The sequence below is a fragment of the Aplidium turbinatum genome, chromosome 14 (genome assembly GCF_918807975.1).
Source record: "Aplidium turbinatum chromosome 14, kaAplTurb1.1, whole genome shotgun sequence".
In the NCBI taxonomy this organism is placed as follows: Eukaryota; Metazoa; Chordata; class Ascidiacea; order Aplousobranchia; family Polyclinidae; genus Aplidium; species Aplidium turbinatum.
In genome coordinates, this window is record NC_137485.1 from 8,766,019 (window position 1) to 8,793,582 (window position 27,564).

The following is a 27,564-nucleotide window of genomic DNA, read 5'->3' on the forward strand; positions in this document are numbered from 1 at the left end:
ACTTGGTTGTTTTTAGTAAGCTGGTTCTATCAGTTTCTGATTAAATTTCCACCTTTCGTTGTAATAAACTCACCAAGCTTAAACAATGTCATGGCAGAATAAGTATGCTCAAAATGAAAGCAATGAAACTACGAATCCTCACTAAACTAATCAAAATGGTCTTGTTGCGCCTAAAATGACCAAGGCTTATGAGAGGGGGTACGGAGGGTACGGCGTACCCTTGACGGCCCAAGCCTGTGTTTGTTGGGAGGGCCCGAAATTTTGGTTTTATAGTTTACGCGCAAAAATGTTTGGCTAAAACCATTCTAAACGACTGATTTCAAGCATTAAAGTTGTTATTCTTTAGTCTTGGGGGCCCATAATCTAGCAAAAGGGCCCAGAAAGGTAAGCGAGTGCTTTGCAAGCAAATTATGGGCCCAAAGTGGTAATTTAATGCTTTACGTGCAAAAATGTTCTGTTTAAAGCACCCTAAATTAAATCATAACACTTAGTTATTCTGCTGTCCGGGCGTACACTAGCCATTTCAATTCTTGTCGATGTCAATTCTTGCTACAAAACGGCTGCCGAGAAACATATAGTTGATTTAATGGTCTAAATGGCTAGCGTGGAAGCTACACCGTTATGGTTAGCGAATCGCAACAGCTCGCTGTACTAGTGAGTGCTCAGCCTTGTGCTGATAGCCGGGAAGAACGCTCCTTTCTTCACAATGAGGTTGTCATCTTAGGCGCAACAAGACCATTTATTGATTAGTTTAGTGAGGATTGGTAGTCCCATTGCTATCATTTTAAGCCTACTTACTCTGCCATGACATTGTTTAAGCTTGGTGAGTTTATTACAACGAAATGTGTGGATATTAAATCACAAACTGATAAAACCAGCTTACTAAAAACAACCAAGTTACATGGTTTTTTAAACGTTTAGCAACGTAAAAACGATGCAAAAGTATACATTTTTGCTACCTGGGTAGTCTTGGCCTGGTTTTATCCTCTGCTGAGAAATAAAAAGAAACACAAAGAAAAGCATGATAAATATTGGAGAAATTGAGTCTCCTTCACAACTTAAGAATCGAACAACGCAAAACTGCTGAAACAAAACGTTTTGTTTGAGTGAAAGAATCACTGTAAGCAAACAATGCCAAGAGGTACGCACATGAAGTCATGGGAGTGTGAGGTATCAAAAATTTGAACAGGTTGTTATTTTTCTATATCAATGTGGTGTTAGTTACTACTTTAAAAAATCTATGTAATATCTTTGCTTCTGCAAAAATCCGCAGCAAACGCCTTTTTTTACATGTTTAGTATCGGCCACAGTATCGGCCAAATTTTGCCGATACCGATACTCAAAAAATGGCCGATATCACCGATACCGATGCCGATACCGATATATCGGTACATCTCTAAACTGTTCCTATTGCAATGCAGCACAAGTAGTTTATGGTAGCCATGATACGGTAGTTGGGTCCAGTTTGCGAATACCAATGATTCCACTTGGGGGCCTTAAGATAGGGCATTCGTGGAGTATGTGTTGCATTGTTTGTTCTACCGCTCCGCAGACACATATCGGCGTATTATGCAACCCCCACCTAAATAGATTAGCTCCAGTGCAGCCAACGTCACATCTGATCCTGTTCAATGTGACCCATGCCTTTCTTGAGAGGTCTGCTCCAGGAGGGATGGAGAGTGCTGGTATAACTGAAAACTGGGGAGGGATATGTGGCAGCTCGTTCCATTCCTGGGCCCATGTCTCCATGCAGCTGAAGTTCTTATCCACAAGCTGTGTAGCATATCGATGGAATGGGCGCCTTGATGACAGGCGTTGGGGTCTGACTGGTCCATATCTTTGGGAGTGACTGTGGAGAAGGTGTTGAAGATCGAGTCTTGCATGCAAAGCCAGTTTGTGAGAGGCTTCTTCCCTACGGACATGAGCAGGAGCAATGCCAGCCAAAGTTGGCAGATAAGCAGTAGGTGTGGGGCGGAGACAGCCAGTGATGATGCGCAAGGTGTCGTTAATGCATACATCCATCTTTTTTGTGTGTCTGCTACGGTTCCACACAGCTGTGGCATATTCGGCTGAGCTGTAGACCAAGGCTAGTGCACTTGTACGCAAGGTTGATGCTCGGGCTCCCCATCCTGTTCCTGCAAGGCTTCTCAAGAGGTTATTTCTCGAGGTAACTTTGGCACGGAGTGACTCGATGTGGGGTCTGTAGGTCAACTGTCGGTCAAGTTTTACTCCAAGGTAAGTTGGGTTTGGATATTGGTTTGGATATTGGGTTTGTATATGGTAAAGGATTTCCTTTTAGCGAAACAGACAGTTGACGCTGGGATTCCCGATTATTTAGATGGAAAGCGGAGATTGTTGTTTTCGACGCATTCAGTTTGAGCCTCCACTTGTCCAGATAGTCAGCCACCAGTTTCAGGTCAATTTCAAGTTTTCTTTCCACCTCGTGCCAGTTTCTGTGAGCGTATAGAAGAGCTAGATCATCCGCATAGCCATACTGTTGCGATGTAGTGCATGGGAGGTCACTTATAGCCTATAGATATTAAATAGGAGTGGCGATAGTGTTGACCCTTGGTGGACGCCATTTTTCAGGCGGCGTGGTCTGCTGGGTTTTCCCTCGTTGGTATGCAGTATGAAGGTACGGTTCGAGATGGTCTCTACCAGAAACTTAACCATGTGTCGGTCAGGAATGAGTTGTAATAGTTTCATAGTAAGACCGCGGTGCCACACAGTGTCATAGGCTGCTATAAGATCCACTAGGACAACACCCACCTTCTCACGGGCTTCAAAACCACTTTCGATGTCATCCGTAAGCTTGACAACCTGGTCAGTTGTACATCGGCCGCGTCGGAATCCAGCTTGTTCTTTTGGCAGTTTTGGATCAACGATTGGTTCGAGTCTGCTCAATAAGAGACGCTCAAGTAACTTGTATGGTACACAGAGCAAGGAAATGGGCCTGTAACTTTTAGGGTTATCAGCTGGCTTGTTGGGCTTTCTAATGGCTATGATGTTAGCTTTCCTCCAGATCTTTGGGAGGAGCAACTTCTTTAGGCAGAATGACATGAACTGTCGCAGCAGCCACTCTCTTGCGAGTGGTCCAATATGTTTAATTAGCTCTGGTGGGATCTTGTCTGGGCCTTGTGATTTGCCAGTTTTTAGGTGTTTGATGGCTGCGTCCAACTCAGAGATGTTAAAAGAGGTAGATAGGAAACAGCTTGAACTGGGTACCTTCCATAGTTGATTGATTTCATTTTTCACTGCTCTGGCATGCGCTTTATCAGCTCCTTGATATTGGCCATTTGCGGGAAGTTGTTTCGCTATGGAGTTGGCCGTTATAGGGCATGGCTTATTATGCTACTGTGCTGTGTCATATTGCATTGCCGTTATGACTCCTGCGGCAAATATCAGGTTAAACGGTTGCTCAAATAAGAAAATGAATGAATTGTTCAAGAAATGCAGGGATGAAGAAATGTCAGCAGTATTTGAATATGAAAGTGCCATGCCGAAACTTTTTCAACGTAAGCAAATTTAATGAGAGAAATGAAAGTGAAAAGATCGCTTTTCGTTTTTTTCCAAATTCATCAAGGTAATCACCGACCCCAAATGCTTTCTCACGGACCCCTAGGGGTCCGCGGACCCCAGGTTGGGAACCACTCATCTACTGGGTGCAGCTGAATGGAGACTAGTCATTGACATGCTCAATTGCTCAAGCGCTTGCTCCAAGAGCGAAATCTGCACCGTTTGATCTTGAGGCTTCTTGGTGCACCTATCCGAGTACCGTGCGGTAGCTTACTTTCTTTTCAAATAAAGGTTTGGACAAGACATGGTTCAAAACTTTAGATTACAACGTTTCGTTATTTCCTTTTTTATACATGTTTTGGTATATTAAACACACGGAAAAACAGTAGTATTTCATTTTAGTGCAAGTTTTGGCAAGATTAACATGGAACAACTTGCTGACTTGCATTTCCTCACACTCACCGTTGCTTGAATTTTACACCCCATAGGCAATAGTAATGGTTAAACCTATTTTTGTCATTTGACAACAATGAATTGGAAGCAGGGATGCCAGGTTGGCATTTTTTAGGTCATTTAGCATTTTTTGACCAGTTGTTTGGCATTTTTTTTCCATAAGTGGACCTGGCAACCCTGATTGGAAGGCAAATTGAAACTTGTGGAGTGAGACTCGGTGAACCAAACCATTGTTTGTACATAAATTGAGTTGTTGTTTTTGTCAATTCTACTTTCCCCACCATGCTGATATACACTACTGTATAGCCTAGTGTTCTGTGTCAGGAATCAGATTGTGTTTTTCATGTTGTCAGGTTACAGCAAACACATCGCCAGCAGTCTGGCACAATAGCCTGGTAATATCGCTAATTGGCGCTCGAGTTTGTGAATAAAGAAATGGTAAGATCAAGAAGTGACGGTTGTGCTATTAAGGCATGTGCTTAAACAACGCACATTATGAACAGTTCTTCATTCAGCGACAGTTAAGTGGAGTTTAATTTAAACAAGCAAAAACTCCACTCTGTTAATCTCAATGACCAGGTCTGCATTAGAGGTTCAAAGCCTTTGCAAGTTACTTTCTACTGCTGCAAATTCGTCTAACTGTGGTGATGTGTCAAAGAATTGTTCAGGTTCAGAATGTGCAACAAGACACATCATCACAGTTAGACGAATTTGCAGCAGTAGAAAGTAACTTGCAAAGGCTTTGAATGAGTTTTGAGTAGGCTACCGTACCTTACATCTACAATGAGCTTTGATTTCTGACTTGAAAATATTTACCGCACTACTTTATAACTTACCACTAACCTAAATATTAGGCAGTGGCTATTTGACCGGCGCCGGTCTTTGAATCTGAAACACTATTTGACCGTCATTACGTCATTATACAGTCACTTTTTTTCTTTTTCTCTTTCAAAGCAAAAGACGAGAAGCGCGTAGGGATAACTTCTAATTCCACGATTTTATTCAACTCGTTACGTGGCGCGAGCGATACGTCGCAGACTCCTATACTAGAGGGCCTGAGTTCGATACTACCCGGAAGCGTTCCTTTTTTTTATTAATTTGTTTTTTTAGCTACATTTTGACCCGAAGTGCACTTTTGTAGTCAATTTTTAATTTGAGTTGCATTACATTTACATACCATTACAATTTTTTAAAAGAAGCATTGTATATAACTACTTGTTGTTGAGAGCAAAAATGTAATGTTTCGTTCGGCAAATACGGTCACAACAATCAATCAAACATTTTATTTTTCGTCATTAACGCGTCCGGGACGAAAAAGATACTAACTACAAAAATCGATATAGACCTACCAGCACGTTAATGAACGGGAAAAGGTGGCAAAACCTTGAAAGGTTTAAAACGTGCCTGAATGAAAAATTATGTAGTAGGCTATAGTTAGCACGGCCCCAAACGGAAAATTACCCAGAGAAATTCTCAAATTTCAGCAAATTAAAAAAACTCTAACTTTATTACTCACATTTGAAAAGACATAAAAAATTGGGCTGTAGACAACTCAATTTAAAAATTAACTACAAAAATGCACTTCGGGTTAAAATTTAGTTAAAAAAAAATAATAGAAAAAGGAACGCTTCCGGGTAGTATCGAACTTAGTCCCTCTAGAACAGGAGCCGGCGACGTAACGCTCGCGCCACGTAACGAGTTGAATAAAACGGTCGGATTTAGAACTTATATATACGTGCTTCTCGTCTTTTGCTTTGAAAGAGAAAAAGAAAAAAAGTGACTGTATAGTGACGTCATGACTGGTCAAATAGTGTTTCAGATTCAAAGACCGGCGCCGGTCAAATAGCCACTGCCTAAATATTACAAACTCACAGTTTACTTTATATACTATTTCCAGCTATTGCAAGCTATTTTAACATACCATATCATTGCTGAAGGCTTCATGGACTAAATACTGTTTGATGTACCGTATATAAGAACTGTAATTCCTTAAACAAAAAAAACAAAATTTTTGTTCTCCTGGTTTCGGGCTACTGGAATGACTTCTGTTGCAACCTGGAATACACATACCAATGGTAAATTATTGTGTTAACTTAGTCTTATTAAAATTCCTACCTTTCTTGCACAGTTATGGTAACTTTTTGCAGATGCATACCATGTTAAAATTCATCAAGATATTGCAGCATGACTGGCAGTGAAACGTACATGACTTTCTTAATATGAAGAAGCATTCAATGGGATATGTTACTGTTATAACCTATACTTTTGAGTAACCTTTTTTGTAGTTGGTAACTTACATACTGTGTAGTGTTTAGGACAATATTACAGAAAATTGAGCCATGACGGTGATGTGTTAGTGATCTGCGCAGCTTTGTTTTCACTGAGATTTAAGTTTACATTTATAGATGTGGTCTGACAAGATGTTTAGCCTATGTCATACCTAGGATTCTAGCTAAGCATTCTTCATTAAGCAACTGTTCTAGAGATGTACCGATACCAATATTTTGGCCGATACCGATCCCGATACCGATATCACTTTTTTAGGCCGATACCGATACTGATACCGATATTTTGGCCGATACTTTGATGTTACAAAGCAATTTTGGTATTTGCAAGGAATCATATCAAATGCTAAGTTTTACCTTATTTGCATAAAACTATTGAAAAAAGCTTTCAATTGGCATAACTTATTAAAGATTCAAGAATCCTATCTCAACTGCATTGTTGTGTCATAATAGTAGGTTTTAGTAATGAAAGGCCACCATAATTGAGGACTGGGGTATAAGGGAAGAAACATTACATCATAATTGGGGTTTCTGAAAAATTAATAAAATGTTTGCGCAAACTCTCCAAATAGGCTATCATAATTGATAATAAGATGTAAAATGTAAACCAAGTAATTTGTGTAGTCGTACAAAAACTATTCGACAAGTAATGTGCAACCTAATGGCGCTTGTCGTTCGGTTGAAAAGCTTTTACCAGGCCAAGACTACCCAGGTAGCAAAAATGTATACTTTTGCATCGTTTTTACGTTGCTAAACATTTAAAAAACCCGTGTAACTTGGTTGTTTTTAGTAAGCTGGTTCTATCAGTTTCTGATTAAATTTCCACCTTTCGTTGTAATAAACTCACCAAGCTTAAACAATGTCATGGCAGAATAAGTATGCTCAAAATGAAAGCAATGAAACTACGAATCCTCACTAAACTAATCAAAATGGTCTTGTTGCGCCTAAAATGACCAAGGCTTATGAGAGGGGGTACGGAGGGTACGGCGTACCCTTGACGGCCCAAGCCTGTGTTTGTTGGGAGGGCCCGAAATTTTGGTTTTATAGTTTACGCGCAAAAATGTTTGGCTAAAACCATTCTAAACGACTGATTTCAAGCATTAAAGTTGTTATTCTTTAGTCTTGGGGGCCCATAATCTAGCAAAAGGGCCCAGAAAGGTAAGCGAGTGCTTTGCAAGCAAATTATGGGCCCAAAGTGGTAATTTAATGCTTTACGTGCAAAAATGTTCTGTTTAAAGCACCCTAAATTAAATCATAACACTTAGTTATTCTGCTGTCCGGGCGTACACTAGCCATTTCAATTCTTGTCGATGTCAATTCTTGCTACAAAACGGCTGCCGAGAAACATATAGTTGATTTAATGGTCTAAATGGCTAGCGTGGAAGCTACACCGTTATGGTTAGCGAATCGCAACAGCTCGCTGTACTAGTGAGTGCTCAGCCTTGTGCTGATAGCCGGGAAGAACGCTCCTTTCTTCACAATGAGGTTGTCATCTTAGGCGCAACAAGACCATTTATTGATTAGTTTAGTGAGGATTGGTAGTCCCATTGCTATCATTTTAAGCCTACTTACTCTGCCATGACATTGTTTAAGCTTGGTGAGTTTATTACAACGAAATGTGTGGATATTAAATCACAAACTGATAAAACCAGCTTACTAAAAACAACCAAGTTACATGGTTTTTTAAACGTTTAGCAACGTAAAAACGATGCAAAAGTATACATTTTTGCTACCTGGGTAGTCTTGGCCTGGTTTTATCCTCTGCTGAGAAATAAAAAGAAACACAAAGAAAAGCATGATAAATATTGGAGAAATTGAGTCTCCTTCACAACTTAAGAATCGAACAACGCAAAACTGCTGAAACAAAACGTTTTGTTTGAGTGAAAGAATCACTGTAAGCAAACAATGCCAAGAGGTACGCACATGAAGTCATGGGAGTGTGAGGTATCAAAAATTTGAACAGGTTGTTATTTTTCTATATCAATGTGGTGTTAGTTACTACTTTAAAAAATCTATGTAATATCTTTGCTTCTGCAAAAATCCGCAGCAAACGCCTTTTTTTACATGTTTAGTATCGGCCACAGTATCGGCCAAATTTTGCCGATACCGATACTCAAAAAATGGCCGATATCACCGATACCGATGCCGATACCGATATATCGGTACATCTCTAAACTGTTCCTATTGCAATGCAGCACAAGTAGTTTATGATATTTTATTTTTGTTGTATTTAATAATTATTGATACTGATTGCACAATGGTTGACTGGTTGTAAGTTAGTATTTAATAATCATGCTAGTAGATGTTGCATTAATGGGATTCATGGCTTTGGTTGTCATTTGGTAGTGATAGCTTGCAGTGTCTGTAACTCTGTATTCCGTAAGTTTGCACAGAAAGTATTTCCAGTGTAGAGTTAAATGACATTAAATATGATCATGTTTAACAGTTATGTAGATGTTCGGAAAGACTTGGTTCATTGCATAATAATAAATTTGTGCTATAATTACATCAATCTGAATACTGAAAAGTTTACTTTGTTGCTGTAAAGTGTAAACAAAACCACGACTTCGTTCTGACTTGATGCTTGGTGTCCAGGTGCTCGATGATGCTGAGCAGGGATTGTGCTGAGCTTGCTGGCCGTAATGCCCTCAGTGTTCAGCTGCAGTACGGTGGGTCGTCGGCACTTTTCAACAGTGCGTGCCCTGAAAAGGGCATTCCCCTACCCACCCTGCGCTGAACAGTCTCGTGAGCTCTTGTTTGACAAGCTTCATTTCGCATACATTTAGTGTGTTACTGACGGGGGGACCATGTGAAGGTGCTTGTCTTCCTCCCCGGGGGGGACCACGTGAAGGTTCAGCTTAACCGCCTACAAACCGGTGTCGGCCGCTATCGCTCAGACATGTGCCAATGGGGCCTGGCTCCCTCACCGGATGTGAGTGTAGTGCCACAGACCAGACAGTGGACCATGTCGTCCATGACTGCCCAATCCACCAACCACCACATGGAACGCTTGGACTGAAGGCCCTGGATGACGATACTGTCGAGTGGCTGATGACCTCATGCCCAAACATATCGTCCGGAAGAAGACAGCTCATACGACGAAGAAGAAGTTATGACTTGAATTCATTTCTTTGATTGAAATAATCTTAATAGGATTTAGTATTCAAGTTTAAGAGTTATAATCTGAAGACTCTTAACCTCTGTTCTGGCTTCTCGGTGTTTAGAGAATTGCAGGACATATATTATTTGTAGGATCCATGTAAAAGGATTCAACCAAACGTATAAAATCAGTAAAAAAGCATTTACTGATTTTAAGAGTTATATACCTAATTATTTAGAACAGATGTAGTTTGCAAATGTCCAAGTCAATTAAGGTTCAAGATCAATGAATAATTGAATATCCTAAACTACCGTATTTATCCGTGTATAAGTCGCAAAATTTTGCACCAAATCTTGCTCAAAAAGGTTGGGGTGCGACTTATACACGAGGGTGCGACTTTTACACAAGGTTCTGAACTTCTGACAAACGAATGCTACATATCGCTCGTTAGCGCTGCTATTAAGCGTTTGTATTTTGCGTGCGGGGATTGCAAGCATCGCATTAACATGCTCACTGCACAGCATGCATGTGAATTTTAACGCAAACATCTCGCATGTGAGTTCAAAGGCTTCAAAACGAGTTTGAAGGCTATTAAAATTTTGATTGTTGTTTTTCAATAAAATTTGCTAAAAAAATTTTGTACCAATATTTGAGCCAAATTTTGGGGTGCGACTTATACACGAATGCGACTTTAACACGGATAAATACGGTAAAGTTCTGTTATTTGAATCCTTTCTTGCCATTGATATCTGTCTTGAAACAGAATGCAAATAAAATTTTACCAACTTTAGCTCATACGTGCACTTTAATTAGACACAGTGTTAATTAGATACAAACTTATGAACTTTAAATATTGAATTATTAACAAGTACAGTTGAATCATTTTTTTCTAAACAATTTGAGAGAATACTATATTCATTTTTGAAAACTGCTGACTACATTATTTTCAGTCATACCAACTAAATGGCAAGTGCAGACAGCATTTAACCATTGTTAACCATTGCTTTGTGCAATATCACTTAATAGGTTTGGTAATGTTTAGGTTAATTTTGGAAGTTTTGTTGGTTGTTTGACTTGTTTGTTTTCATTGCTTCAGATACTAAAATAAAATACGATTTTAAGTGATTGCATTGCTATTTACAGTCTTGGTTTTCAAACGTAAATAAGGCTTGGCATTTATTTAGATTTAAATCTACTGAACTAGGTATGGCAGGATTGGCAGCCTTACATGTTTAAGCCCTGGGGCAAAAGATTGATTACAAGTCAGTATGTATGGCACTGCACTTCAGTAAGCCCAGGGTTTTGAAGATATCTTTGCAGATAAGAAAAGAGTAGAAAGATTTTTATTCTATCTCATGAAATTAGCAACTACTGTATGTTTGTGGTTTTTTCCTGGTTCAATAAATAATTTTTAACCTTATTATATTATATTGACATGGCAACTTTGTAAAATATATATATATATATATAGCTTTAAATCAACTATACTTATTACTATCTGAATCCTTAACAGCCTGTTTCATCTTTAACGGATCATCAGAAGTTCTTATTCAAATAGAATTTTTTGCTTAGCATTGAGCACTTTTTGTAGTATTAATAGTTTTTATTGTTTTTATATAGCTTTAATGTGCTTAGATATAACTACCATACTTTTCTAAAACTCTTAGTTGTAGTGAAAGGTCATGTTAGTATGTTTTTGTCACCAAGTACAAAGGTGAAAAAAGTATTTAATTTTGCAACCAGGTTAATATACATGCAACATTCAGTAAAGTAACAGTTGATTCATGATCAGTTACGTACTTGCTATTTAACTTTCAGGGAGAAGACAAAGCAGTGGTGTGAGTGATACAGACGACGAGTTACTTGACATGACTAGTTTCTCACACAACACTGCCTATCATGATGACTCGGAAGATGATCCACTGCTTGGAGATCGATCGTTTCAAGGTATTAGTTCAGTTAATTTATTTTTTCTGCTGGTGAATAAACAAAAATAATTATACACAACACAATAAACAAAAATAATTCGCACAGCAAGGATGGCAGCGAAAGACCAAAAGGTCACCAAAGTCAGCTGCCACCTGTACATTAGGGTGGGGTGAACCAAAAATTTTGCTTTGTCTCGTTGATATTTCTTGTGGAACAACATAAAACGACCAGAAACCGAATTTGAGGAAATTTTGACCTTGGGAACCTACCCACTTTTTGGGTTGAAAATTCTGCCTTTTTCGAAAAATATGCAAAACATATGCTTACGAAAATAGAACTTTAAAGACACTTTTTTTGGCTATGTTCAATATACTATTTTACATTGCACTAATAATGACTTGGACTAGCTTCTAATACAAGTTTTGTTTAGGTTTTGAGATTCGATTGCTTTAATTTTTTTTGCAAAAACATGCAATTTTTTTCAAAAATCGAATACCATTGCATTTTAAACTCAGTTTGGGAATATAAAATGACAGTCATGCAAAATCAATTGGATTCAACAGTCACTAATTCAATTGTAACACAAATATACTAACACTTGATTTTAGTGTTAACAGTATCTACAAATGTGCTTGGCTGTAGTGCGCCTTTGTATCTGCAGCAGGAATCAGATTCCTGGAAGCTATACCAGCACGGATGAATCCATGTCTTCTATCAAACCCACACACTTTGTACGATGCATCAGTCACCATTTTCACAATTCTTTCTACTGATTGGGAGTGGTTTGGATAGCTTTTCACTTCTATTTTGCTTTCACGATATGAGATGATGTAATTAGATGTAATTGTGGTTGTGAAGATAGGTTCATAACATAAATATACGGTGATGTCGAATAATGGTTGGCCTCATAATTTATCGTTGGAACAACAAACTTCCGAACGGATCTATCACCAATATTTGCCCCATTGCGAATTTTCAATATTGCCATGACTGCATTTTCTCGAACTTTTCTGGTGTCATCCGCAAGCATTGCCATTATCACATTTTCAGAGTGTGCTGCGGTCGTAGAAGTAACTACACTCCGTGTTAGGGATGCAGAGTGCGAGCGCCTCTACCAATCTTTTGTTAGCTCTTCAGATGGTCAAACAACACCCTCAGCCGCCAAGGCTCTTCTGGAATGACTCGATGCAAAAAAAAAGAACGCTGGACAGAGACCATCCAATCTCTCGCACTCAAGCCGTGCAGCGTAGAGCACACTCATTAACCTTACGGACGATCAAGACAATCACCCCGACAATGTCCCATTCCTGCTAATAAGATCGCATCGCAGGTAATAAAAAATGGGATATATAAGCCGTGTAACCATATCTCCGATCGGTTTGTTACCAAAGAAGTGACAAAGCTTTGGGAGATCAACACACCAGACTAGGAGAGCATTTCTAGCTCCTTCTCACGGAGCGAATTCAATGCTGCCCTCAAGCACCTAAAACCTGGAAAGGCCTCTGGTCCAGGTAGGATATGTCCAGAGCTTATCATGCACGCTGGTTATGTTCTAAAGTCCTGGTTATACAATTTCCTGTCGTCCTGCCTGTGCCGCCTCAAGATTCCTAAAGTATGGAGAAGATCTCTGGTCGTCGCAATCCCTAAGCCATTAAGCCAAACAAACCACTAGACGATGCAAATCGCCCCATTTCCTTGCTCTGCATCCCTTTCAAGATCCTTGAGAGACTGATCTACGCCCGTGTTGAACCAATAATTGACCCACTGTTTCCCAAAGAACAAGTTGGTTTCCGACACCGGAAGTCAACTGTAGACCAAGTCACACTACTAACTTAAGATATTGAGAAGAGCTTCTCGGCAAAAAAGAAAGCGGGGGCTGTTTTATCCACCTAACAGCAGCCTATGACACTGTTTGGCACCGTGGCCTAGTCTACAAGCTACTCCGCCTACTCCCTGACAGGCACATGGTCAAAATGATCATGGAACTCATCCACAACAGGAGTTTTACCCTTGCCACCGGAAGCGGAAAACCAAGTAGACTGCGGCGACTCAAAAACGGTGTCCCACAGGGATCAGTCTTGGCTCCCCTCCTTTTCAACGTCTATACGCAGACCTACCATCAACAACATCTGACAAATATGCATATGCTGATGACTTGGCCATTTTGTACTCTGCGAAAGACTGGCAATCATTACAAACGACGTTGAGCCAAGACATGACGACAATATCTGGATACCTTCAATAGAAACTGAAGCTCAGCGAAAGTAAAACTGTGACGGCAGTCTTCCATGTCAACAACAGGGAGGCAAAACGTGACCTGAAAGTGACCGTTAACGGCAAAATTCTGCCGCCCTGCCCAGAACCAACATACCTTGGGGTTACACTTGACAGGCCACTCACATACCGTCACCATTTACAGTCACTACGCAAAAAGCTGACATCTCGCGTCGCCCTGCTGAGACGTCTGGCAGGCACAACTTGGGGTGCAGGTGCTGACACCTTACGCACTGCAACCCTGGCTCTGGTTCACTCCACTGCTGAATACTGCGCCCCTGCCTGGTGCCGCAGTGCCCACACCCGTCTCATCGACAGCCCAATCAACGACGCATTGCGAACTGTGACTGAAGACTGAATGCCTGCGCCCAACTCCAACAGAGTACTTACCAATCCTTGCAGGCATCCAACCGGCTGAGCTCCGCCGAAAGGGAGCCATAATACACCTGGCTTGCCGGGCGGGAGATCCTAACCACTTGCTCCATGCAAAACTCAACATCCCACCTCAGGAATCTCCCCGGCAACTAAAGTCAAGACACCCCTTTGTGCCAGCTGCTTTTGAATTACTACATCTATTCAGCGATCATGCCATCAGCGCAGCACACTTCATGGAAGATACTTGGAAAGCAGCGTGGTGCGCCACCGACATCAAACTACATGGTTTTATACCCCACCCGGTGGCGCGCCCCCCTGGTATGGACCTGCCTCGGCCGACTTGAGTCAAGCTCAAAAGAATCCGAACCGGAGTCGATCGCATCTACTCCAACATGCACAAGTGGGGTCTGGCTCCCTCATCGGCCAGCGAATGCGGAGCGGAGGAACAAACTGCTGACCATGTCGTTCTCGAATGTCCCATCTACAAGGCACCAAATGGAACGCATGGTAGGATAGCAACGCTGGACGAAGCTACACTCATCTGGCTCTCCACCACCTGTCCTGAAATTTGATCTAGTTTCAAACGAAAGAAGAAGACCGTCTGTATCAAATTGTCAGACAATCACAAAAAGGTAAACGGCTATTCGACCCGGCACTTTTTCGACGAGGCCCTATTCGACGAGGAAACTATTGAATGCGGGAATTATTGGCCTATACAAAACTAGATAGTGTAACTTTTGACTTTGGTAAATTTTTAGAAAAAATCCAAGATTTTTACACTTTTTATGATTCATTTCCCTACTTTAATTTGCATCTATTGGCCCCATATTGGGAAAAACACATAAGTAAACTAATAGTTTTAGGTATAAAAGAAATATTACAATATTATATCAACTTTAAATAATGCGAAAAAAACTTTGAAATTTTAGGGATATTATGAAATTTCAACTCAAAAAGTGGGTAGGTTCCTGTTGTCAAAAATCGCTGAAATTTTTTGTGTGATGTTTTCTCAAACCTCCACAAGAAATATCTGCGAGAGAATGCTCAAATCCAAAATTAGTACTTTTTCACCCCACCCTACTGTACATATAAGCAAAACACAAAAATTAAGTAACATAATATCGGTACTTAACATAATACAGGAAACAACAAAAGCAAAGCGACATACAGACTATGTGCAAGGAGATAAGCAGATGATATGTTTTAGGAATGATTACTGTACAAATTTTTTAAGAAACATTTATATTTAAATTTAAAAGTATTGTAAGATGTCAGGGATGGATCCAGCCTCTAACTTTTGGGGGGGTGCTGCTGAAATCTATTTTTATTCAAGGAAGTCCATCAGTGTGGCACTGTCAAAATGTGTCTGCTGTATTTGGCATACTGATAAGCATTCATGTTGTTAATACAGATGTTTTTGTTTAATATTAATTATTAATAAAGACCTGAAAATGGAGAAAGTGTGCATGAAAAATCAAGTCTTAAAAACAATCATCAATAAAAACCACTTATAGTACCGGGTATAACAAAATTCAAGAACGTGATGAAATTTTGGGAAATATTCTAAAGTTTAAAAACATGAGCAGTACAAAACACGTGATTATTTCCATTGGTACACATTCCATAATCTACACAGCATCAATTCGTTACATGCTGATATAAAATGCTATGATCTATCAAAATATAAAGTAATACTAGTAGATCTTAATCCCATTAGTTTATTAAAATAATAGCAGTTTGAATTTTTTTTGGGGGGTGCGCACCCCCACCACACCCCCCCTGGATCCATCCTTGTAAGATGTTCCTTTGTTCTTCGGGTATTTGATTCCATAGTAACACTCCATTGAAGCTTTATCTTTAATTCTGAGCACATTAAATTTATGATAAAAAATAGTTGCATTTGCTGATCTTGGCAAAAATAGACACGATTGGACAAACTTGTTCTGTAACACTTGAATTGGAGCAAGTAGTGTAGAATTTGCCCTTCCCCAGTTTATAACCAAGTATTGAATTTTGGATTGAAACAAAGCGTTATATAAAGTTTGTAGTATTGTCAATGGAGCAATGTATCTTAGCTTAAATGTTATACCACACTCCACAGACCTTTGCAAGCTGCTTTCTAAGATTAATAATATATGACTATTCCATTGCAATCGTTCATCCAAAGTTACACCAAGATAGTTTATACTTTTCTTTCAGTACTTTGGCTACTGATTGACAAACTAAAATTTTCTGCTGCACTTTGTTTATTGCAGAGAATCAATTTTACTATAATTTAATGACAGCTTATTGATTTTTATCCACACATCAATTTTTTCTATTTCTCTATTGACATTTTTTTGGAAAGATGACAGACATTTATCTGACATGAAAGTTTAATCATCAGCAATGAGTGAATGTACTGGTGTTGAAATAATTGTGCTTATTGCTTGTTGTACGATGTTTTTACCAACAGGCATCTGTCCAGGCAGTTCTGCAAACATTATTTAATGCATGAGATTAAACAATTACTTAGCACGTAATAATGCTCTCAAAATTTACTATGCCAAGCATTGAAAGTTTGGTCAATTTCAGTGTCAGCATAGTGTGTGATCTATGTGTAAGTTTGTAGTACAACTTAAGGTGTATATATTTGTGATGTGGTCAACAAAATATATAAAGTATTGCAATGTAAATAGAGTACCTCAATCCTAAGACCAAACACTACAACTCAATATTTATACTGCTGTGGATCATTTTCGCGTGTAGATCACATAATTATCCATTAGACAAACCTAACGAAACATAAAGACCATATTGTGGTCAGACTTTAAAGGGATACTAAAGGAAAAACCTGACTTGGCGATTTTCCACGTTCTTTGTGTTTAACATACTACCATAAAACGATTTTCAATAAATTTTTGCCCCATTGCGGTCTGACCACCATTGCGCGCGTGCTTTTGTCAGAACTTTCAAAACGAAATTAGCCTGAGCAGCGAAGCGTGCGACTGTACAGTTACGTCACTACAGACTATAGCAATCAGCTAATCGCGCAATAATTGTTACTGCGGGCGATTTGACTGTAGGCTATGTATGTATGTACATCAAAACAACACATTTCAACATCAAAAAATCAGACAGTTTGCTCAAAACATCAGATGTGGTAACGTGGCTTTTGTTATTGCTGTCTTTAGTGACGTATTCTCGAGTAGTGTTTGCACTTTTGGTTATTTTGAAAATAAATGAAACATTGGACTTTGGACCTTGCCAGCGCCTTTGAAAACGAATTTTTTTCGGTAATTTTTTTGAAATGTATTCTTGAATGTTCAGTTTACTCATTTTAATGCTTAATTCCCGTTTGAAATTTTCATTTAGTATGCCTTTAACTCACAAATTTTGGGCAAAGTTGGACTGTTTAATGCACATTACAAGTAACAACACATACTGTATAATTTAAAAAGATCATCAAAGTGCGCAGATATAGTTCTTGTAAAACGTATGTCGACCAAAAATTTTCATTTGTATTATTATAAAACAGTTGGAAAGTCCAGACGAAATCAACAAACCACGTCCAGCCATCTTCTTGAGTCTCTTGATCGTTCTCAAGATCATGCTGATGAATTAGGGACATATGAAGATTTCCATACCATTGATTGGTTGAGAGAAATGTCACGTAATCGACTACGGCACCGTCAAATATTACACAGAAAAGACGAGTCCTTTTTTCAAACTATCAAAGGTCTTCATGATGCTTGGTCAGGGTGGCTCGTTGTTTTGCTTGTCGGATTGGCTGCAGGTATGATTCTCGTGTAATATCCTATATAAGTCACACTACGTGCTGCATATTGCAATCTCCCAATTTTATACGTCTGCTTTAGCTGTCTATACTTTTAAATCCTTAATTTTCTTTTTGAAACAGAATAATTTTTTTCAGAATAATAACTTTTTAACTTCATGGCATTGTTCGTCTTCTGCCAGGTACTTGCGCCGGTATCATTGATATTGTCACAAAGTGGTTGGCTGACATCAAGTTAGGAGTTTGCCGAAATCGCTTCTGGTTGAACAAGGAATCCTGTTGTTGGGGGATTTGGTCAAATGGGACGTTAAACAATCAAACGATCGTCTCAAACGTCGTTCACAATTGCTCTTGGCAAAGTTGGAGTCAAGTTTTTGGGATGGAGAACACTGTATGTACAGAATAAGCATAATTATCGTTTCTAGCACGAAGTGCAGCGTTCTTCATATGAACGTTGCACCTAGGGGTAGAACTGTATGTGCAGTGAGTAAACATGCGGAAAATAGCCGTTTTACTACAAATTGACGTCCTTTTTTATATTTGAACGAGTTTTGAAAGTGTAGATTTTTTCTATTGTAGGCTACTCACCTACACCATATGTGTGCAATTACCAACAGATATGATTTTTGTTGTTGACTTAATGCTTTGAAGTAACGCCACTTTACTAGTCGCTTGTCGAGGTTTGTTGGTTTTTGGCAAGGTGCAATTAGGTGTATTTTAATTGCTGTTTTGATGTAAGTTTAATTCTTTTATACTTTTAGGTAGAGTAGCTCCCAGTTGTTTACTTTTACACACAAGAAAAACTTAAAAAAAGCAGAAATTTTGTCTGGTCTTACCCCAGCTAGCAAAATCGGTCCCGCTGTAGATATTGAACCAATGTTTGTGAATGCTTAATTGATGTAAAAATAATGGATTTTGCAAGCCCGCATTGTTTTATTTTTTTAAACTTGATTTAGGCTGATGCTTCAGGCTATGCTGTCGACTTCTTCATGTATGTCATCACTGCAGTGTTGTTTTCGTCACTGGCTGGTATTTTGATAAAAGTCTTTGCCCCTTATGCCTGTGGATCTGGTATTCCAGAAGTGAGTAATCTTCACAAAATTTCCAAGATTGTTCATTCCGTTGCATGTTTTGGCATCTTGCAAAGTGTTTTTAAATGGAAGCTTAAAATGTCCGAGACTCAAAGACACTCCGAATTTAGCGTAGCTATAATTTTTTAGATATTCTTTTGAGAAACATCTTTCAATGATAAAACTATGCATCAAAATGCGGTGCATCTTATGTTTAAGTAGTCATGTACAATTGTACATATTTTAAAGAAATGTAGTAAAATGTAGCGTGGGCTCACTCAGATAAATGGTGCAGAAAATTTTACGTTGTCATAGCTGGATGTTAAAAACAAAAGTTTTTATGCAAATCCTCAAGATAATCCTTGATCTTGAAAACAAACGCATTATGGAGATATAAAGCAAGGTTGGAGATGTGTACATAGTAAACTTATGTTGTGATACACTGCCGGATTTTTCCGTTGCCGGACGGCGCAACATGTTGGCTGTGAGAAGAAATTTTTCAGGTCTAACGACTTCACTTGAAATATTAACGCGGAAGTTTATTTAACGAACTTGTCAGACAAGACATTTGAATTGTAATTTTGAAGAAGACTTTTGAAATGTTGCAAGGCTTTGCTTCATTGTAAGATTTTTTTTTCACAGTTTTGCATGGTTTTTATGTCGGGTTTCATTGTTTTAAGGTTAAAACCATTCTAAGTGGTTTTATCATCCGCGGCTATCTTGGAAAGTGGACACTTCTGATCAAGTCAGTCACCGCGCCGCTCGCTGTGGCTTCAAATTTAAGTCTTGGGAAAGAGGGACCGTTGGTTCACATTGCTGCTTGCTGCGGCAACGTCTTTGCTCATCTCTTTCCAAAATATGGCAAGAACGAAGCGAAGAAGCGCGAGGTTTTGTCAGCAGCCGCAGCGGCAGGTGTATCGGTTGCCTTTGGCGCCCCTGTCGGCGGAGTTTTATTTAGTCTTGAAGAGGTAAGTTTTGTAGATATGGCGTTTACATATTTATGATAATGTGATAATATGATAATATGATTTATATGATAATATGATTTAGATTTATGATAATATGATAATGTGTGTTTTTATATAACGCTACATCCATTGAACATATTTATGCGCTTTACAAAGCAGGCAGTGATAGCACAGCTGTATAGAGGCGCAGCCGAGTATATTATTAATTAATACAATGTAGCTATTATTAGTGTAGTATTTTATCACACAACTACAAGTACAAACATCTGCTGTAGCTGCACAGTTACATGTGAATTCGGTACCCTGTGTGGTCATGTTACAAACCTTACAAAAACAGCATCAATATTTGGTCTTGCGCTACTGTACTTCTCCTAAAAGTAATATTTATATAATGATGAAAATAAACATATAAATATGAAAGAAAAACGTATAGTTCACGCAGAAGTGTGCTGCGCTACCCGACGAAAGAGTCGGTATTGCTGCACAGCACAGAAGACAATAGTGTTCGATGCGGAAATCAACGTTGGATGCACATAAAAAACGAAACCCTTATAACATACTCTTGTGTCAGGTCAGCTACTATTTCCCGATGAAAACTCTCTGGCGATCGTTCTTTTGCGCATTGACCGCTGCATTTGTGCTTCGCTCAATAAACCCGTTCGGAAACTCCCATCTCGTTATGTTTTACGTCACATACAACAGACCTTGGTTCCTATTTGAGCTCGTGCCATTCGCTTTCATCGGTGTGCTAGGAGGACTCTTCGGGGCTGCCTTCATTCATGCCAATCTCAAGTGGTGCAAATTTCGGACCACATCAAAGGTTTGTATGTTTGCAACAATCCACTTATACTAAGAATTGCTACCGCTAAAAAGCATCTATCGCTTGTAACTGTATTTTTCACAATTATTTTTAATAAAACAGCCAAATTTATAATTTTTGGTCATAAAGTTGTGTTGCCATTGCATCTATGACCATCATATTGGTTTTGTGATGTCATTGGTTTTCTATTATTATTATTAAATATATGTTATTATTGTACCAACTTTATTTTTCTGTCTTTGTAGCTTGGGAAGTATCCAATTGCAGAAATCATTGTCCTAACTATAATAACCGCCGCTGCGTCCTATCCAAATCCATACACAAGAACCGATGCCAGCTCCATGATAGCTGAACTTGTGCAGGAATGCAGCCCGACCATCAATAGCTCTCTATGCGACTACGCTCCAGTGGTAACTAACTAAACTATTAGGCTTGTGGAGATATTTGCAAACTTTCCTAACAGCTGTAACGTTTAAATTGTAAAGAGTTAAAAATATATCTTTAAACTCATGACTTTCAACTTAAAAATCAATGAACGTGTCGTGAGTATTCTTCAACTGCTAAAGACTCTTAAAATTAGTTTTTAACTAGTTATCTTGAATTATTCAAAATTAAAGGTGTACCAACACCAATATTTTTGCTGATGCCGACATTTTTACTGATACTGTAGTGTTGCAAAAGTACGTAGCAATGATAGCAAAATGAAGTAACAGCGAGATTTATCAAACGCCAAGACAAAAACATTATTCAAAAAAAGGCTTCATCTCATTCGTTACGTTCCATTGTTGCTTTTTCATTGCTTTTGGTGACGTCTTAATAACTTAAATTAAGAAACGCACACCACAATGATATGTTCTGCAAATTAAACAGAGAGGTCACGCGAATCCTTTCAATAACAACAGTAAGATAGAGTGAAACTGTTCACCAGGCATTTGATAATTAAAGTAATTTGCGTTCTTCTGGTGTACACCAGAAGAACGCAAGTTACTTTAATTATCAGTGAGATATATGAAACTAAGTCAACTGCCGCAAGCGGCTTCGTATCGGCTCTGTATTTGTTACATAATATTAAAGTACATGCATTCTGCCATATACGTCACTTTTCTCAAGAAGCACCTATGATTGACAGAACCAAACTTCAGTGGAGCACCTAACTTACAACTCGCATGGGGAACACCAGCCCGCTCCCATTGGTGACGGACTTGTTACTGCCATTTGGCAGCTTGTGCTTGCCCTTATCTTCAAATCTGTTATTACTGTGTTCACATTTGGCGTGAAGGTGAGTTCTCATGTGTTGCTGTGAAGTGTCTTGTCGGCCGAGTGTCATTTTAACTTGATATCGATCAAAATGTTTCAGTTGTTGCATTTTGCGCCTTGGCGTTATTGCTGCTTTTTCAATTGAATCTCAAGCATTGTCATAGTCAATTGTCAAACCCACTGGTTGGTGAGCTTTGATTCGGTGAAAACATATACGCTTTCCGAAATAAAACATTATTTTATGTTGATGAAAACCTCAAGCAAATGCAGTTTTGTTGTTTGTCGACAGTTAACGTAGATATTTGGTCGGTACTTTCAACCACCAGAACATATACTTTGATACAACAAAACTCATCACACTATTTATTTTGGCTATCTCGTTTTTATCATGAAGATTTCAATGAATTATTAATGTGTGAATTTTGATCGGAGGTAGAATGTATACACCCAGACAACAAAAACCCGTCATTTTTACATTTGCAACGTTTGCAGACGTTGAATCAATGTAAAAATGGCGGATTTTGTTGTCTGGGGTGAAGTTACGAGGATATGCTTGATTCATGGCCACCTAAAGATACGGCCTGATTTGTCACATTTTGCAGAAATTTCCAGGTTTTTCTAACTTTGGGCAAACGTTTAAATAAATTTCATTTTCAATAACAGTCTGATTTTGCGTTTTTTAACTTACTTTTTCTCATTTGCTACTGCTTCCCCAAGGCAACAAAAAAGTTTTTTGTCATTAGGAAACCGCAAAAAGTAAAAACATCTCAAAAAATCTCAGTCAAGCACTAGCAGTAGCTGTAATCAAAATCTGCAAAATGTGACAAATCAGGCCGCATCTCCAGGTGGCCATGCTTGATTCTATCGCATTTCCAAGAAACTTCATCCCATGAGAGTAGAATGTGGCGTTTTTTTATAATCACTTTATTCAGGGTGTTTCTACCTTCCAGTTTCTTCAGACAAACAGGAAATTGAATAAAGATTCTTAATCTTTCAGTTGCCCACTGGCTTGTTCATACCCAGCATGGCAGTAGGTGCAATCATGGGCAGGTTGATAGGAATTGGGGTGGAGCAACTCGTATTCAATTACCCCGATTGTGTTTTGTGGAAGAACAACTGTGTATCGGACCACACTTGCGTCACCCCTGGACTTTACGCAATGGTCGGCGCAGCTGCTACCCTTGGTAATAATGGCTTATTCTAGTTTGTCTCACTTTGGTGTTGGTGTAGTGAAAACCGTATCTCATGGGATAAGGTTTTACCATCGTGGTCATCTATCATATTGTCGTCGTCGTATGTATGTTGCCAATGCGGCTTTTTACGAACTATGTAGATAGTGAGCTCGTATATCTACTGTATTGTGCTTTCAAGATATTGATAGCTTTTAATTATTTATGAGGGTGTGGCTGCCAAATGAAATCGTTTTTTTAAATTTAGTTTAGATACGGTTGAAACTTATCCAAAATACTGATCACATATTCACATACATCAATTTGTGACGGAAAAGTGTTCTTTGTTACAGGTGGAGTGACCCGGATGACGGTTTCCTTAGTGGTTATCATGTTTGAGTTGACCGGCGGGTTGGCTTACATTGTTCCATTGATGGCCGCCGCCATGTTCAGCAAATGGGTTGGCGATGCTTTCGGAAAAGAAGGTATTTACGACGGACATATCAGGCTCAATGGCTACCCGTTCCTCGACAACAAGGATGAGTTCACGCATACCACTCTAGGTAAGTAGCTGTGCCTCATAAATTTGAATTCCTATCAAAAAAATGCCACGAGTGAGCAATTGATTTCTTCAGCGAAGGTCTACTGTGTTTCACCGGCATCTATGTACAGCATTTGGTTGTTTCAGAAACATGTTGCAGCATTTGCAAACAAAAATGTTTATTAGCTGCCCCGACAAGAACTCAAGATAGCACCTATGATTGCTTATCAGATTTGATGCTGTCATTAGTTGCAATATATGAGTATGTCTATGTTTATGATATGCATATTGCAAGCAAACAATTTTCTTCAAACTGCAACTTCAGTTGCTCTATGATTCCACACTATACAGTAGAAAGCAGTCGTGTGTTGTTTCGGCTTTTTAGACCAGCCCCCTGCACTAGAGGAAGTTCAGCTTTCACTTGTTTATCTTCAATTTCCTTTTGAAGTATCATATTCAACAATCAACAATTCTAACTGGTAGACTATACCGGTTTCAGCCGCTTTTTTCTACATTTAAAAAACTCTGCTTTCTTGCAGCGACTGACGTGATGCGGCCTCGGAGGGGAGATCCCCCGTTGAAGGTTGTTGTGCAAGAGGGGATGACAGTTGAAGACCTTGAAACCTTGGTCAAAACGACCAGGTACAACGGCTTTCCGGTCATTACGTCAACTGACTCACAAAGGCTTGTGGGATATCTTTACAAAAGAGATTTAACCATTGCATTAGGTAATGTGACGTCTTCTTTGGTTCTGTGTACTCCAGACGTTGAATCAATGTAAAAGACGGTTGATTTGTTTGCAGAAGCGCGCACTTCCGTTAATCTTGTATGAGCACTCAGCAGGCTTTATTAAAATACAAAAGCAACGGCGTCTTAATGTTAAAAAGCTTAACGAACAATTAAGTGTTACTACATTAATTTTATATTGTTGCCAATTTAAAACCACTTAAATACAGTAGAAGTCGGTTATAGTCACATTTTGCTATAGTGCCACGTTTTCGACGGTCCCTTCAGGTGCCACAATAGGCGAGTTCGACTGTAAAAGAATTCGAATTTGTTTTGGTTTAGTTTAACGTTTGTTGGGTAAACTAGCACTCGTTTGAAGATATACATGAGTCAGTTTCGGATACTGTTCAAAAATAGAATGCACCGGTTTTAGAACTTTGAACTTCATGCGGTAGCAAAACCGGTCATTTTTACATTGATTCAACCACTGCAGACATCCTTTGTTGAAAGTCTGTGCTTTTTGCCCACAGAAGGCGCACGATCACATAGCGAGCATGTGTTGAGCAATTCAAAAGTCTACTTCACACTCCACGCTCCAACGCCGTCCACAAGTGGCTCATCAGGACCGCATCCAGTTAGGCTCTTCAACATCGTTGACCTCAGCCCTATCACCGTCACCGATCATACGCCAATGGAAATTGTTGTCGAAATATTCTCAAAACTCGGCATCAGACAGGCGTTGGTAACACACAATGGGTGAGACACGTTCTACTCTCATTAACACTTCCATTGTCGGCTGCATAGCCGAATAGTGAGAGCCCTGGTGCAACACTCGAAAGCTCACCGGTTCGACACCGCTCAAGAGCATGTGGTTGTTTCTTTGGCAGGACACTGATTGGCATACCTTAAGGTAGACACTAAGATTGGCTTCCTTACCTTCCCGTCCACTTAATCTAAATCTTTAACTACCGAACGTATCCCCAGATAGACAAAAACACGTATATTCTTACTTTTTGGTTTGGATTGTTTTAACCAAGTATCTTTCGCTAGGTGCTCAAGAATAAACAAGCAATTTACTCGAGCTTTCATAGGTAGTAGTGCCGGTATAGTATGAGATCTATCAAAGATTTGATGTTCCAGCTTGAGATTTAGATTTCAGTTTCAAGGCTAACCTTCCGCACCATGCTGTAAGGTGGTGCTAATCACACGAAGCTATTTTTAATGGTCATTTTAGTCTTTGAATAATACGATCTGTGTAGATGTAGCAGAGAATTTTTAGCACAAGACTAAGAGCTTTGTTGCAAGCTTCTGTAATTTTATCAATCCTAACCTTTTCCTTGTCGCAGGCGGTTGCTGGGTGTGATAACGAAGAAGGATATCCTGCGTCATATCGCCCAGTTAAATGAACAAGATCCAGACTCGATAATGTTCAATTGAATCGTCATCTACTTCCCTATCTTGTATCCACCAACGCTCCGCTCCGTCCACGTGACAAAATAAGTTAAGTTATCGTTTTTGTCTATCTGCAGTCGTCGCTCAATGTTATGATGCTCGTGTATGACTTTTTTTTTATTAGCTTTGTTTCATATGGTAGAATCCTATCTCACCTTTGTATCTTTTCTTGGCCAGTTTAGTTTTGTATTTATTCATTTTGTATCCGTGTACTCTTTCCATCCTCTTGACATTGAACAGCACATTTTTACTGTCTGCCTTCAACGTTCTTCCAGATTGTGCTCTATGTTGTAGCAGGACGAGCGTATTTTCGAAGTCAAAGTGTTGTAAGTCATTGTCACTCACAACAACCAGCAAGAGTTCACTCTCTTTCACTAACTTGTCGAGCCTGGCAGTTGAAAATAAGAAATTTTTCTTTTTGAGAAACGTGTTTGTTGCATTGACATTATGTATTCTTTTTGCGTTGCAGTACAGATTGGCGTAAGCCTCTGATTCCGTACTCTTCTAGCTTGCAAGATCAGGTCCACGACATTTAGGCGCTTGTATTCACTATCTGCACCTTTAAATCAGTGTAACCTAAAAGATCCAATTTCGCGCACTGAGGCAGTGGTCAGCTTAATTAACTGACTGTAACATTTTGATTGCTACAAGCTTATCAATATAGGTTTAAAAGGTAGTGACTTGCAGTGTTGAATATTCACATAACTTAGTGGTTCACGTTTCTGTCCGAATGAAGCTGTTTCAAATACAGTGTTCGTCTCGTACAGGTTGTTTACACGTCGCTTTATAAAGCACATCCTCTGGTTTACCATTTAACTGCGTAATCCTTGGGGCAAGAAGCTGTTTTCGAAAACCAATGAAAACGATTTCGTGTCTGCAGTTGATCATTACCCAAATAGCAAATCAGTCGTTTTTTTACATTGATTCAACGTCTGCAGACGTTGAATCAATGTAAAAAAAAACGACTGATTTGCTGTCTGGGTAGGCGTTGTTCTGAAATAAGTTTGCTGGTATGTTGACAATTTTCGTTGCTGCATTAACGTGTCAGTAATGTGAGATGCACAGTCTTACATTGGACAATGGACATCTAAACTAATTTTGCACGTGTACTTTTAGCAGTGGTTATCAAGGTTGCGAAGTGCAATGCGTTCTTTGACCCTAGAGTATATGATATAGGTTTACGTTCGGTTATTTTAGTTTATTACGTTGCCTAAGTACTTCCTTGGACAGAGAAAGTATACTCTTTGTCAATCAATGCATGTTTTGTATTATCACACAACTGATTTTCCAAGCTTTTCGCGAATAGTTGGCGTAGACAATCCTTATATGAAAAGTATGTTCGTTAAAAACAGAGCTGTGGAGTCGGGCGGAACAATTATATTACTCCGACTTGAGGGTTGCCAGATTTTTTTAAATTTAATTTCACTTACAATTTGAAATGGCGAGTTTTAAACCAACCAGCGTTTCTATTTTCTGGTAAAGTTTTAGAAGGCAATACGGGCAACAAAAATTATTTATCGTTTTGTGTCAAGCCGCAGCCGACCTTTTAACAACTCCGGACTCTCAAATTCCTCCGATTCCACAGCTCGGGTTAAAAATTGTGGCTGCCTGGAGATGCAGCCTGGTATGTCGTCTGCGAAATCAGAAAACTTCTGGGCGAATCTGCAGGTGAACATTATTCGTGCGATCGACCGGACTTCTGTGCTGTCAGTTATTTCTTATTGTACTGATTGGAAACCTTCTTATCTCGTGATTCCGTGCAATAGCCATATCTAATATCTATTCTTCATGCTCGTCAGATAATATAACCCATCAATACAACTTTGCGTGTCACTGTACGAGTGGGACAGGAAC

The 27,564-nt window shown here is 39.2% G+C and overlaps 1 protein-coding gene across 1 annotated transcript; it reads left to right on the top strand.

Annotated features, from left to right (window-relative positions):
- The first annotated feature begins 5,926 nt into the window (after window positions 1-5,926).
- On the top strand, window positions 5,927-27,512 carry LOC145783456 (H(+)/Cl(-) exchange transporter 4-like). The gene is made up of 14 exons (XM_082595335.1): window positions 5,927-6,044; window positions 11,173-11,301; window positions 17,450-17,707; window positions 17,890-18,098; window positions 18,664-18,789; window positions 19,458-19,745; window positions 20,317-20,565; window positions 20,811-20,975; window positions 21,713-21,844; window positions 22,820-23,006; window positions 23,345-23,554; window positions 24,072-24,260; window positions 24,789-25,014; window positions 25,605-27,512. The coding sequence occupies exons 1-14, from the start codon at window positions 6,008-6,010 to the stop codon at window positions 25,693-25,695; spliced, it is 2,496 nt and encodes an 831-aa protein (XP_082451461.1). The 5' UTR covers window positions 5,927-6,007; the 3' UTR covers window positions 25,696-27,512.
- The last annotated feature ends 52 nt before the right edge of the window (window positions 27,513-27,564 follow it).

What these genes read in the sequence shown, in the direction of transcription:
- LOC145783456 (XM_082595335.1), top strand. Translation starts at nt 6,008, where the DNA reads ATGACTTCTGTTGCAACCTGGAATACACATACCAATG. An exon ending in TGTTCACATTTGGCGTGAAG is followed by an intron (nt 21,845 to 22,819) that starts GTGAGTTCTCAT and finishes TTAATCTTTCAG; the next exon opens with TTGCCCACTGGCTTGTTCAT. An exon ending in GCGTTGGTAACACACAATGG is followed by an intron (nt 25,015 to 25,604) that starts GTGAGACACGTT and finishes TCCTTGTCGCAG; the next exon opens with GCGGTTGCTGGGTGTGATAA.